Source organism: Cupressus sempervirens, chromosome 7 (genome assembly GCF_028749045.1).
Source record: "Cupressus sempervirens isolate cs-2001-9-10 chromosome 7, ASM2874904v1, whole genome shotgun sequence".
In the NCBI taxonomy this organism is placed as follows: Eukaryota; Viridiplantae; Streptophyta; class Pinopsida; order Cupressales; family Cupressaceae; genus Cupressus; species Cupressus sempervirens.
The window spans coordinates 894,034,709-894,048,763 of NC_143124.1; the positions used below are offsets into that span (position 1 = coordinate 894,034,709).

At 34.9% G+C, this 14,055-nt stretch overlaps 1 protein-coding gene across 1 annotated transcript; it reads left to right on the plus strand.

Annotated features, from left to right (window-relative positions):
• The first annotated feature begins 832 nt into the window (after positions 1-832).
• LOC149550373 (histone H1-like) lies at positions 833-1,947 on the plus strand. The gene is made up of 2 exons (XM_089793401.1): positions 833-1,147; positions 1,232-1,947. Exons 1-2 carry the CDS (start codon positions 974-976, stop codon positions 1,781-1,783), a joined length of 726 nt encoding a protein of 241 aa, XP_089649527.1. The 5' UTR covers positions 833-973; the 3' UTR covers positions 1,784-1,947.
• Positions 1,948-14,055: the final 12,108 nt, after the last annotated feature.

A 14,055-nucleotide genomic window follows, 5' to 3' on the forward strand; every position in this document is an offset into this window, starting at 1 on the left:
ACTTTTTTTTCGATCTAGAATTGTACTAGATTACACTAATTGAAAACATTGTTACAAATTCCCCTCAAACTATATTCAAGAGTATGTGTGTTATATGATGCAACTTTTGATCACAACAAAATCATTAAAATCTAATGGCCCATTATGTATAAAGGTGACCAGACCATGTGAAGTCCATCTTAATCTTCTTACATGTATTAATAATGCAAAAGACCTAAGATTTATGGTTAAAACCCCAACTCTAACCACTTCTTTTCATAGAAACCTACTTGTCCTAAGAGGCACTCCTTAAGGTTAGGAAAAAAGCTCAAATCAATGTGCATTTTGTTCGTAACTACTCACAATGGACTCCTAACTTTGTTCCTTACAATTTACTTGCACAACTATACGCAAATCCATAATGGATCTATGACAAAATTTCTCAATCTCATGGGCAACACACACATGGAGAAACTCAAATACATGTTCCACTTTGGTGGCCTCTAAACTACTCATAACCCGAATAAATTTCAACAAAAAACATATGAATCGAAAGCTTGGATCCGTAACTAACATTTGGGAAAAAGAAAATTGTAAAACAATGATAAAATGACAGAGATCTATGGCACCGAAGGGGAGATGGAAACACAAAGAAAGGAAGCAAGTTAAAGATAAAAAGAAACCTGGGAGCAAATGACAGCCGTCGATAAGAGATGATCGAGTCAATCCGTGGCAAAGCATGCAAGTCAATCGCTTCCGTCCAAGAGTGCCTGTTAGACGAACACCAGCCGTCGATCCCTCATAACGAGCACACCCGTAGCTACTTATCCCTCGCCCCCACTCGTTCCAATTCAAGCAAAGCGATCACAGTGACCGATTGTTTGTATAAGCTTTTCAGCCATTGAATTTTGTCTAATACACACAGATTTGATCTTGTATTTGCTGTAAAAGTCTCAGTTTTTTTTTTTCTAGAATTGTGATTTAGTTTTCTACAATGGCAACTGAAACTGTGGAAAATCCGGTGGCCGCGGAGGCGACTGCAAATGAGGATCCAAAGCCTGCGGAAGAAAAGCCTGCCAAGGAGAAAAAGACTAAGACGCCAAAGGAAAAGAAGCCTCGTGCTGCCAAGGGATCGAAACCTCCGGCCGCTCATCCTCCTTATTTGCAGGTACAATTATTCTCCCCTCATTTCCATTTCTGCAATATTTTTTCTAGGGTTTCAAAATTATTTACTCTCGTTTCTCCCTTTCAGATGATCACGGAAGCAATTACGGCCCTCAAGGAGCGCGGCGGCTCCAGCCCTTACGCAATTGCGAAATTTCTAGGCGACAAGTATAAAGCCGATCTGCCTGCAAATTTTAAGAAACAGCTTAATGTGCAACTGAAGAATCTGACGAAATCTGGCAAGCTGACTAAAGTGAAGGCCTCGTACAAGCTTACAGCTGCCAAGGCCCCCGCAGCTGCAAAGCCTGCGGCAAAAAAGAAGCCTGCGGCAAAGAAGAAGGCTCCCAAGCCTAAAGCTCCCGCTGCTAAGCCAAAAGCACCTGCTGCTAAGCCAAAACCTAAGGCCGGCAAGAAAGCGGCTCCGGCAAAACCCGCTGCTCCTGCGCCTCCAAAGAAGGAAGAAAAGCCGGCTGCCGCCGCTCCAAAGAAAGCGGCACCGCCTGCCAAGCCCAAGAAACCGGCGGCCAAGCCTAAGAAGGCTGCAACGCCAAAGAAGCCGGCGTCCAAGCCTAAGCCAGCGAAGAAAGCAGCCACTCCCAAGAAGAAGGCTGGGCGACCTGCTAAAAAGGCTAAAAAATGAAAATTGAACTAAATTTATTCGCAGAAATTGTCATGTACAATACTTTTTTTCTGTTCTTTAAATCTTTCTCTTTTCGACCTTTTTTTGGTCTGAAATTGTAGGCAAATGCTTGTTCCGGTGGAAAACTTTTTATGTTAATCAGAATTTCGATCTGTTTGTGTGTATGGAAGCACTGTTTCTGTGTGTAACGGAACAAAACCAGTTTCAGCATTTTAAATCTCGAACTGCTTGTAATTGGTATTCCATTGTTTGTTTATATTTGGTCGCAGAATGATTGAAATTGAAGTGTGATTGTGAAATGTTTGGAATTTAATTAGATTGTACGCCCTGTGAATTTAGGTGATGGTTTTAATCATTTTTATTTATTTTTACCGTGGGATGGTTTAAATTCATTTACGGTGGTTGTTGCTCACCTAGTTAAGGTGGCTAAGGTGACGTCATAGCAAATCTGGTTATAATTTCAGAGCGTATTATATTTTCGTTAAAAGATAGTTATCAACGAGATGGCTAATTGCAAGTAAATCTAGATGGAATACTTGATTTCAGGCTGTTCTCAATTTTATAAATTGAGATAGTATAGTGGAAATTAAAATATCTAGATTCCAGTAAATTTATTTATTTTTAAATCGTTTTAAATATATATATTTTTTGTTTTGAAGTTTTTAGGTTTTGTCAATCGTATGCAAATGTTGAAATAAAAGGCGAGTAAATAATATTTTTCTTTGTTGTTTTTCTTGTTTTTGTTGTTTTGAAGTTTTTAGGTTTTGTCAATCGTATGCAAATTGAAATAAAAGGCGAGTAATAATATTTTCTTAGTTATTTATCTATTTATATTTTAAATTGAGAAATGGAAATTCTTACTTGAATCAGAAGTAAGCAGTTGACAATCGAATTTGTTCAGGTCATAGTTGTGAACGAAAACTTGCTAATCTTTCTTTATTCAAAGATACAAATAGAAATAAAATAATAATATGTAATAATAATGTAATAATAATAATAACATAATGATAATATGAAGTAGCATGTTGTTCAACAGCTAGGGGAAAGGCTACTAGGGATAAGCTTAATTATTTTTATGTTTAATTTTTATGCTCTCTATTTCTAATTTTCTTGGCTTTAAAAGATTTTTGAAGTCAAGAAAAATAAAAGATAACAAATATTATGATATATTTATTTTAAAAGATAGATAAAATATTTGTATCATGATATTTTCAATCATATATAAAAAATAACATAAGAAAAGTAAAAACTGAATTTTTATATTAGCTATAGCATCAAGTACCATGTGCAACAACAACAACTAGGGTGAAACAAAACTATAAACAAGTTTACACTACTAATATATATATTTTTAATCATATATAAAATAACATAATTAAAATATGGACTTACTTTTAATATTATCTATTTTTCTTTAAATATAATAATAAAATTGAGAAAAGAAAGATATCTAATTGTTTTATATTGTTGACTCTTTCAAAGCAAAAATAGAGGTCACCAAAATTGACATAATAAAGGTACTAACTTAATTTAATATTTTCTATTTTTTATTTAGTTATTGTAACAAAATTAGAAAGAAAAAAAATGATATTTTCTAAAAATAGATTACAAATTTTCTAAAAATTAAAAAGCAAAGATATAAACTTACTAATAGATTTTCTTCAAAGAAGTCAAATTGATATATTACTTTTAAAATTAATTATTATTTTATTTTATATCATATTTTTAATCATATATCAAAAATAACAACTTATTTTTAGTATTCTCTATTTTTTCTTTAAACATAATAAAATTAAGAAAAGAAAGATATGAAATTTTTCTACATTGATCTCTTTTAAAGAAATACAGAGAGGCCATTTAATTTTATGTTTTCTATTTTTTATTTAATTATTATAATAAAATTAGAAAGAAAAAATTATGAAAATTTCTAGAATAGATATAAATTTTCTAGACATAATAAAACAAAGATACGAACTAACTTAGATTTTTTCCAAAAAAGTCAAAATGATACATTACTTTTAAGATCAGTTATTATTTTATTTTGTACTAAAATTAATATAATAATAATAAAAGATGCCAAAAGCCTCATCATCTGTGGTCTTTAGTGACAACAAAGACTTCTTATGTTTCACAACTTTTTCAATCACAGTACAAAAATACGGCATAGAGAGTGGCCAAAAAGACCATCTTCAAAAAGTAACAAGATTAATTTCCCCCAAAGATCTCTATATTGATTTTCAGTTTTAAATAATAACAAAATAAATGCGTTTTTCTTTTTCCTTTTACAATTATACATATAAGAACAAAATAAGAAATTAGATTTTTTTAATATACATTCCAGGGAGCTTGGCGCATTGTACATTGTGACATAAAAATATATCACATTCCAGGGTGCAAAACATGATTACACCAATTTTTTGGTTAAAAACATATCATTTGGATTGAGTGTATTCTCTTTTGTAAGTTTTTGTGTATATTCATAGTTCTTTTGGACAGCTGTAATTATTAGTCTGCCTATATATGCGGGGATTTTTCGCTTCATTTTGAAGGCTATTCCTTTTTCTTCATTGGTTCCTCCTATTTTTGTTAGTGGTTTTTTTAATTTTTCTTCTCAAAAATTCAAAAAATTTCTCTCTACTATTCATTTGCCTCCATTATAAAAATGTTAATTACATTTGTAATGTTTCACAATTATCTTACTTTTGTTTTTATTTTTTTAGATATATTTCTTTTTCTTAATTAATTCTTCATTTTTTTGTTAGTATTTTTTTATTTTTCTTTAAAAAAATTCAAAATGTTTCTTATGCCACCAATAAAAAATAAGAAAATGAAATATATATTTACATTTCTTTAAAAATTTCCAAAATAAACATTTCTACAATTCTAAAAAAAGTCTTATACATATTTTAGTTTTTTTACATTAATATAACTCCATAAACATAGAAACACTAGTACATTATTTGTATCTAAAGTCAAGAAAAAATAAAAAGAAAATCTTATATACTTCAATTTTTTTCACATTATATAGCTGCCTTAAATAAACTATTGATAAACCAAGTTATATGACTATTGTATATCTATTAAATTATTAGTAAAACTTGTATACACTATATAGTTTCTTAAAGTTATACCACAATTTCTCAAAGTTTTAAAACACATATCATTTTTCTCTTTTACATTAGGCGGGACTCAAGTTGTATCACAGCTATTGTTTGATTTTATAAACAATTTCTTCAATAAAAATGAAGTGTAAAGCACTAACATCTACTATCATTACACAATTTACTTGAGCTTAGCACCATTTCACAACTAATTTGAGTATGACAATGTATCACAAAAAGAAATTCTGTATCTTGTACAATATTGAGATAATGGGTGTTGCACACATTGCATAATATTGTTATATTGTATTATTTTATTTTATTATGTAATGTTGCACTTAGAAGAACATGCAACATGTAAAGATTCTCATGGGATATACTTGGTGAGTTGTATTGTAACATTGTGATAATATTTCAAATAATTATTTAATATTGGAGACAAGAATTAAAATTTCAATATTAAATGTGGGGTCAGTGGGTTAGGTAGCACATGGTTTATATAATACCACTTGGTGGTTTTGTGGGACTTGTTACTATTTAAGTAACCATAGGGGTAGTTGTACAAAAAATGATGCAGGAGCATCTAGTGGTGTAAGGACAATCTTGTATCACCTAAAAATATGCTTAATGCTAGTTTTTGTTTAATGTGTTTTCATTTCTAAATATTCATTTGGGTCAAATAAAGATTCCAACTTTCATAACTCCATTATTGATTTTATGGGTTAGAGTTTTTGAGCACCTTGGGATACGTGCTAATGTAGAAAATATGTTATTTTGTAATAGAGCCATAATTATAATGAGTTAGAGAGTGTAAGTTGGAGGGATGATTACACTTGTAATTGAAAGCACTCTAGAAAAAAAATTAGGTCAAAAGGTCTTACAGTTTGAAAGTTATTGCAATTTTAAGTTGCTTAGAGACCTCTTAAGAGCATTTCAAAATAAGATTTGAGGCACTAAATGGTGTTGTACGGGCACAAAAAATGAGGGACAGGAAACACTAGTCTATAGGGCTATAGAGCGCTTGGAGAGCTTTTCGAAAATATAAACGGTTTATCAATTGGAGTCCCAAATCAAAAGTTATGCCTCTCGGAAGTTGAACTACCATTTTTAGATTCTTCTAATTTTACACCAACTTCTAATATATTTTCTAGAGCCTTCTATTTTGGCGGTGTATGCCAAATGACATATTTTAAAATGTATTCCTAACCCTAAACCTAATTTGGTTTACTTAAGGACATTTCTGGCAATGTAAAGACAATTTTTGGTGGAGTTTGGGAGAAGGTACTGTGAGAAAGGTTTTTTCCAAAATCTGATAACATTGTAAGCGCATAGGGCATGTCGTGGAGTCTATTTTTTTGTTGTACTAAATGAAATAGTATATCATTTTTTATAATAATATTCCTCCTTTCCTATTGTGTTTCATTTTTTTCTTGGAGTATGCCCCCATCAAGTGGTATCAGAGTAGGTTTTCCTGAGTATATAGACAGAGCGTCGACTGTGAGGCAGTTTGCACCAAGACTATGTGGTTGTGGGTTTTCATATAAGAATATGCCTCCACGAAGGGAGCATGGTGAAAGGGCCGGAGTTGTTACTCCTGAGGTTAGAGCCCTTCAAAGACAAGTCCAAGCATTGTAGGAGGAGATCTATAAAGGGATGAATGTTGCCGTAGGTGACAAAAGTGAGGAAAAAAATGAAGAAGGAAATATTGGTCAAGAAGGGGAAGGAGATAGAGAAGTCCTAAACCAAGCAAAGGAGAAGCTTTTTAGGAACATTGCCAAGCTTTGAAAAAGACCTAAAATTGAAGTCGACATGTTTTCGAAAAATCTAAACCCGGATGAGTTGATCAATTGAATCAATGAGGTGGAGGAATATTTTGAGTATGAGGATATCAGGGACGCTGATAGGGTTAAGTTTGAAAAGGAAAAAATGAAAGGCCATGCCAAAATTTGATGGCAAGAGATTCAGTTGGAAAGAAATAGAAGAGGAAAGGAGAAAATCACAAGATAGGATCGCATGGTGGACAAACTAAAGAAGCAGTTCATTCCTATTGATTACGAGCTTGATTTGTTCAAGAAGATATAAGGGTTAAAGCAAGCGAGAAAATTTGTCTAGGAATACATAGGGGGATTTTACCGAATCCTTATTAAGGTGAGGCATGCAAAAGAAAATAAGGAGAAGGTTGCTCATTACCTTAGTGGGTTAAGACCTAGCATTCAGGAGGAGTTAAGTCTGATTAGAATGACTAGCATTAAGGGCATACCAGTTTGCCTTGTGAGTTGAGGAGAAGTTAAATAGAAAGTTTGATGGAAGGCAAAGAGGACGCAGTCAAGGAGGAAGGGGTGGTGCCAAGTCATTTAGAGGCCGAAATGAGAACCAAAAGAAAAATGAAAATGTGGGTACCAGCCGAAACCAGAGAAACAATGGTTTCAACCACTTCTGTGATCAAAACTTTAGAGATCAGAGAGGAAGAGGTAGAGGACGTGGACAAGGTTCAGGAAGAGGAGGCTTCCGTTGAACCTGTTTTCATTGCAATGAAGAGGGTCATTGTGCCTTCGAATGCCCTCAATGCCAAGGAAGGATAGATAGGAGAGTTGATGGTCAAGTAAGGGTTGCTCATGTGGACAATGATGCACGGTCATCACATTCAGAGGATGCAAAAAGAGGAGAAGTTGTAGTTAATGAAAGGGTCTTATTGAGCGGTGAGACTGAACCTAGACAAAGGAGTTTGTTTTGTACTAGGTGCAAATGTGAGGGTAAATGTTGTATGTGATTGTTGATGGTGGAAGCACTTACAACTTGGTGTCAGAGGAGATCGTCTCAAAGCTTAAGCTTAAGAGGGAGAAACACCCCTAACCCTATCGGATTGCTTGGGTGCAGGATGATCATAAGGTCCTGGTTAGTGAGCAATGTTTGGTAAAGTTCAAAATTGGAAGTTACCATGATGCAATTCTCTATGACATCATTCCAATGGATGTCTGCCATTTGTTACTGGTAAGATTGTGGTAGTTTGATAGGTATGTTGTACATTATGGTCATGCAAATACATACTCTCTGTCAAAGAATGGAGTTTGTCACAAATTGAAGACCTTGATAAAGGAGGGTGAAAAGGTATGCAATAGTGTTATGGTATGTTTTGTTCATGGAAGAAAATTTCTGGATGGCATGAAATATTAGCATATATGTTATGCTTTAATTTCTAGAAAATATAAGGAAGGTAGTAGTGAAATTCCACTTGAAGTTTCAAGTCTATTGAGTGGGTATGGAGATGTCATCTCTAACAATGTTCCAGAAGGATTGTCGCTAGTAAGGCAAATCAATCATCAAATAGATTTAGTCCCTAGAGCTAGTTTGCCTAACTAGGCTTCTCATAGGATGACTCCTACTAAGACTAAGGAGCTAAATAGACAAGTTCAGGAGTTGTTGAGGAAATGTTTGATTCGAGAGACCCTGAGTCCATGTGCAGTACCTGCAATGCTAGCACCAAAGAAGGATGGAGAGTGGAGAATGTGTACAGACTCTTGAACCATAAATCGAATAACTATCAAATATCGGTTTCCTTTGCCAAGAATGGATGATCTTATGGACTGTTTGAGTGGAGCCCAGTACTTCACAAATATAGATCTCAAGAGTGGTTATCACCAGATATAGATATAAGAGGGAGATGAGTGGAAGACTACATTCAAGACCAAGGAGGGTCAATATGAGTGGTTAGTCATGCCCTTTGGACTGACCAATGTGCTAGGCACCTTCATGCGGCTTATGAATGAGGTACCAAAGAATTTTTTTGGATTTGTTAGTCTACCTGGATGGTATTTTGATTTTCAATAAGTCTTTGGATGAACATTTATTGCACATTCATAGTATCCTTGAAAGGTTGAGGGAAGATAAATTGTTGATTAATTTGAAGAAGTGTAGCTTTGTCAAAAGGGAGTTAGTCTATTTGAGGTTTTTTGTATTAGTTGAGGGTCTCAAAAAGGATGCAGAGAAGGTGAAGGTCTCTTGGAATGGCCTACTCCAAGGTCTACCACTGAGGTGAGGTCATTCCATGGTTAGGCTAGTTTTTACAGTAAGTTCATTAGGAATTTCAATAGTATATGTGCACCCCTAACTGAAACCATGAGGGGGGATAGAGAAGAGTTCAAGAGGAGTACAGGAGCTGCAAGAAGTTTTGAATTGTTGAAGAAGAAGGTGACAAAGCAACTTGTGTTGGTTCAACATGGCAGTGCTATTGGGGTTGTGTTGAGCCAAGAAGGTAAGCCTATTGCCTATTTTAGTGAAAAATTGAATGATGCAAAGAAGTATTTTGTTTATAATTAGGAGTTCTATGCAATAGTTCAAACCTTAAAGAAATGGAGACATTATTTATTGCCAAAAGAATTTGTCTTGTATACTAATCACTAGGCATTGCAGTACCTAAATAGCCAAGGTGAATTGAATCAGAGACATTTGAAATGGGTAGAGTTCATGGAAAGCTATACATTTGTATTGAAACATATAAGTGGAAGGTCTAATAGAGTTGCAGATGCATTAAGTAAGAGACAGTTGTTGTTGACAGAAATGCAAGTTGAAGTGGTTGGGTTTGATGAACTCAAGAACTTGTACCCTAAAGATCCTAACTTTGGAGAGGCTTGGAAGGCTTGTAAAGAACCCTTTACTCTAGATAGAACCAGGTGGCTAGATTACATGATTCAGGATGGTATGTTGTTCAAAGGAAGTTAATTGTGTATCCCAAAGATTTCTATGAGGGAGAACTTGATTAAGGAGAAGCACAGTGGAGGGATGACATGACACTTTGGTCGAGATAAGACCATTTCCATTATTAGATAATATTATTTTTGGCCTCAATTATCACAAGATGTGAAGAAGTTTGTGTAGAGTTGTCAAGTATGCCAAACAACCAAAGGATTTAGTCACAATACTGGACTCTATTAGCCATTGTCTGTTCCATCAAAGCCTTGGGAGGACATAAGTATGGATTTTGTTCTTGGATTGCCAAAAGGGGTAATGACTTAATATTTGTGGTGGTTGATAGGTTCTTCAAGATGACACATTTCATTCCATGCCACAAGACTCATGATGTAGTGCATATTGCAGATTTGTTTTTTAGAGAGGTGGTGAGGTTACATGGTCTCCCAAAAAGTATTATTTTTGACAAAGAGACTAAATTTGTTGGGTATTTTTGGAGGGCTTTGAGGAAGAAGTTGAAGACAGAATTGAAGTTCATTTTTACACATCATCCATAGACTGATGGACATGTTGGAATTATAATATATTTGTCATTAGTTACAACACTTATTCGATTCCGAATGCTTATCGAACTCATACCGAGCATTCCCTTGGAAACCGAGCATATGGGTAGTTCAACAGTATTTACCAAGTTCATAGTGGTTACCGAGCAAAATAGTGTTCTCCAAGCAATTAGTGGTCACCTAGCTTCGCAGTATTTACCGAGTGATCAAGGTAAACGAAGGACTTAGTGTTTACCGAGTGATCAAGGTAAACAAAGAAACTTAGTGTTTACCGAGTGATCAAGGTAAACAAAGAAACTTAGTGTTTACCGAGTGATCAAGGTAAATGAAGAACTTAGTGTTTACCGAGTGATCAAGGTAAACGAAGGACTTAGTGTTTACCGAGTAAACAAGGTAAATGAAGGAATCAATGTTTACCAAGTGAAGAAGGTTATCAATGGATTCAGTTTTTACCGAGTGACACAATATTCACCGAGTCACCAATGGTTACTGAGTTCCAAGCTACTTACAATGGTCAGTATGAACCGTGCCTCTACTCTTACCGAGTGCATGACGATGCGGTGTATTGTAGTGGATGTCGAGTATCAGAAGGTCATCGAGTCAATATTAAGAACTCGAGTTTTCTACCATCTGGCCGACTCAGTAATATTTTGTTCACTTGTGTTTGGCCAACCTTGTTAAGTAAATATTGGAATGGTATATATGTGATGTATTATATCATTTGTACATATATATAGGAAATTGGATGAGATTTTGTATTGCAATATTTTTGAGAAGAGAGAAAGCGAATCAGCAACAGAACAGAGGAATACAAAAAGGTGAACATTGGTGCAGAAAATTTATATCTATCACATCAGGTGATCAGAGCATAAAGGATCTTATCAGCAATCAGTTGTAACCAGATCTACTGCTTCATTCTAACAGGTGAATCAGTTTGTAAATCCTTTAACAGGGTAGACTTAACAGTCTTTTGTAAATCTCCTAACAGAGTGCATACTTCATTGTATGTTTGTAAATCCTCTAACAAGATGGATCTAGCAATCCTACTTGCTCCTAATAGGGAAAATCATCAGAAGTGATCATTGTAATCCTTAACAGGCCAACTTTATACTGCAGTATTGAAGTTTTGTGGGCATCATCCCCACCCCGGTTTTACTTTCTAATTGGAAGGTTTCTGAGTCACCAAATCAGTGTGTTCATATATGTTTATCTTTTCATGCATACAGTAGATTAGATGGATGAATGGTGAATATGTTATTATGCAGAATTAATTTAAAGTTTTAGAGTTATTTTACACCCCTCCCCTCTCAGTAACCTTGTTAGTCTTGATTATTTCCAACAATTGGTGTCAAAGCATTGTGGTTCTCAGGATAAAGTTTGACAACTTGAGCAAAGATCAAGGAAAATGGAGATATTTAGACTTGAAAAATCTATTGAGAATGAAAAGCTAGATCTGGAAATGGCCATGGCTCAACTCAAAGAAGCAAATGAGCATCTTTCTCAATCTCTAAAAAGAAGGAAGGAACTTGCAAGACAAATGAATGATCATCAGTATATTGAAGAAAAGATTGAAGACCTTTTACCATCAAGCAGTTTGAATGAAGCTAATGAAGCAATCAAGGAACTCCTAGCAAAGAATGGTTCTCTGCAGGAAGAAGTAAGAAAGCTCAAAAGAGAACAAGAAATCCAATCCATTAGGCTATGTGAAGTTTTAGAACAGAGAAACAAGGCAAATGAAGACTTAGAGGTAAGAAATAATCAATCCCTTCAGCATGAAGATCTTGTAGGTCAACTATCTAATGCAAATGAAGAAATTATGAATCTAAGATCTGAGAATGAAAGTTTGAGAAATGATTTAATCACTGAAAGACAAATCAATGCAAGCTTACAAAGTGATTTGAGATCTGAAAGACAAATCAATGAGAGTTTGGGAAATGACTTAAATGTTGAAAAGCAAGTCAATGAAAGGATGATAAAATCTCAAGCAAATATGGATCAATTGAATTAGCAAAATGAGCAGAATCTTCATAGACAAAATGGTAAAGCTGGTCTTGGATACAAGGAAGAAGGTGAAACCTCCAAACAAGGTGCTCAAAGAAATAAAAGACCCACTTGCAATCACTGTAGCAAGATAGGACATACATCAAACAAATGTTGGAGCAATGGTAAAGGAAAATTCAATGGTAAATGCTACAACTGCAATCAGCATGGTCACAAAGCAAATGAATGCAAAGAGAAACCAAAATTTGAAGGCAAATGTCACAAATGCAAGAAACAAGGTCACAAGGTATCTGAGTGCAGATCTAAATCATTCAATCCAACAAAACAAATTGTCAATGCATTATTTGGTTGGGACTACAATACTTGGTGTAGATGTCATTATTGTGGAGAATATGGACATATTGGAATTAACTGTTCAAGGCATCACCTAAGGAAGAAAGATACTACTATAAGATGTTATACATGTACCGAACTTCGTCATATATCCAAGAATTGCATGAACATAGGAAGAATTGAAGATGAAAAGAAAGCCAGAGCTGACAACATTCGAAAATAGATGAGACAACAGTGGATTCCTAAATCTACCGAACCAGAAAGTTCAAATAATGGCAATGTCACTCAAGAAGTGGGTGACTTCACCATTTCTAATTAGACTCATCAAGGAAGATTAGGGACTGCATCTTCAAGCAATATCCTAAGCAGTTCTAGAATGAAGGAGTGCAAATGGCAAGTCAGTATATCAGATACAAGACATAGTTCACTGTGGTGCATCTACCGAGCAAGGTTGGTTTTAGACTTAACCGAGCTAGGTCGGGAATATGAAAAGTTTTGTTTGTTCACCGAGTTGCAAGGTTTACCGAGTAAGTCGGTGACTATCTGAAAAACCCTAGGTCATCTCAGCTACCTTCGTACTCAAACATTAATGGCAAATTTTTCATCAAAAATGCAGAATTTGATCTCATTTCTCACCGCGAATTTAGAATATACAGAGCGAAGAGATCTCCAAGAGTACGAAAGTGAGTTCAAGTGATTTGAAGTAATTTTCCAGTGAAGAATTTGTTTTGCGAAATCATTCACTCACCAAGCAGCAATGACATCCATAAGCACCAGCAGCAGCAAGGCAAAGAGAGGCTCTGAAATGCTTGTGAAGGGAGTGGAATGGAAAGCACCTAGCTTCAAGCTCGTTCCCGCCATAGCTGAATCGCTCGACCCACATGGAGCCCAATCACAGATTCCACCAAAGGTACTACTTATAAATGATATTCGTACTCATTTCAAATGCACTATTCAAGAAATAGGGACACTAGATATGGATAATGCCCTAGCCGAGTTATGTGTGGATGGAACCCTCAAACCCGAGCACAAGCATCTAGAAACCAAAGGTTTGACCCAAATCTTGCACTTGCCAAGGAACTTTCAAATGAAATGGATAAGATACATTTTAAGCCGTGTGCATAATGGTCAGTTGTGGTTAGAGCAACCGGTCCTAATAACGAAGAAGATGATGCATAAGATCACAGGTTTACCTATGTTGAGCAAATCCAAAACCACTAAAACCCTAAGTTGGGATGAACTTCAAAAGTTAACCCTAGCTGAATGGGATGGCAGAGGATTGAAACTTAACAATGTATCTGATGCAGAGCTAAGATTTGGAATTCATTTAATTGCATAAAAGATGTATAGTTCCAGCAGATTGAATAGTGTGCCCTGTGAGGCTGTGGACTTAGCCTATAAGATTGTGAAGAAGAATATGGAGTTTGACCTAGCAGATGTGCTGTTGAAACAACTAAATAAGAACATGGACAGTATAAGGACCTCAAAAACCAACTCTTGTAAATTTGGTTCTTTGTTAGTTTGTTTATTTTTCTATGTACAAAAGTTTTTCCCTTCTAAAGGTACATTTGTATGGAGAAAAAATATT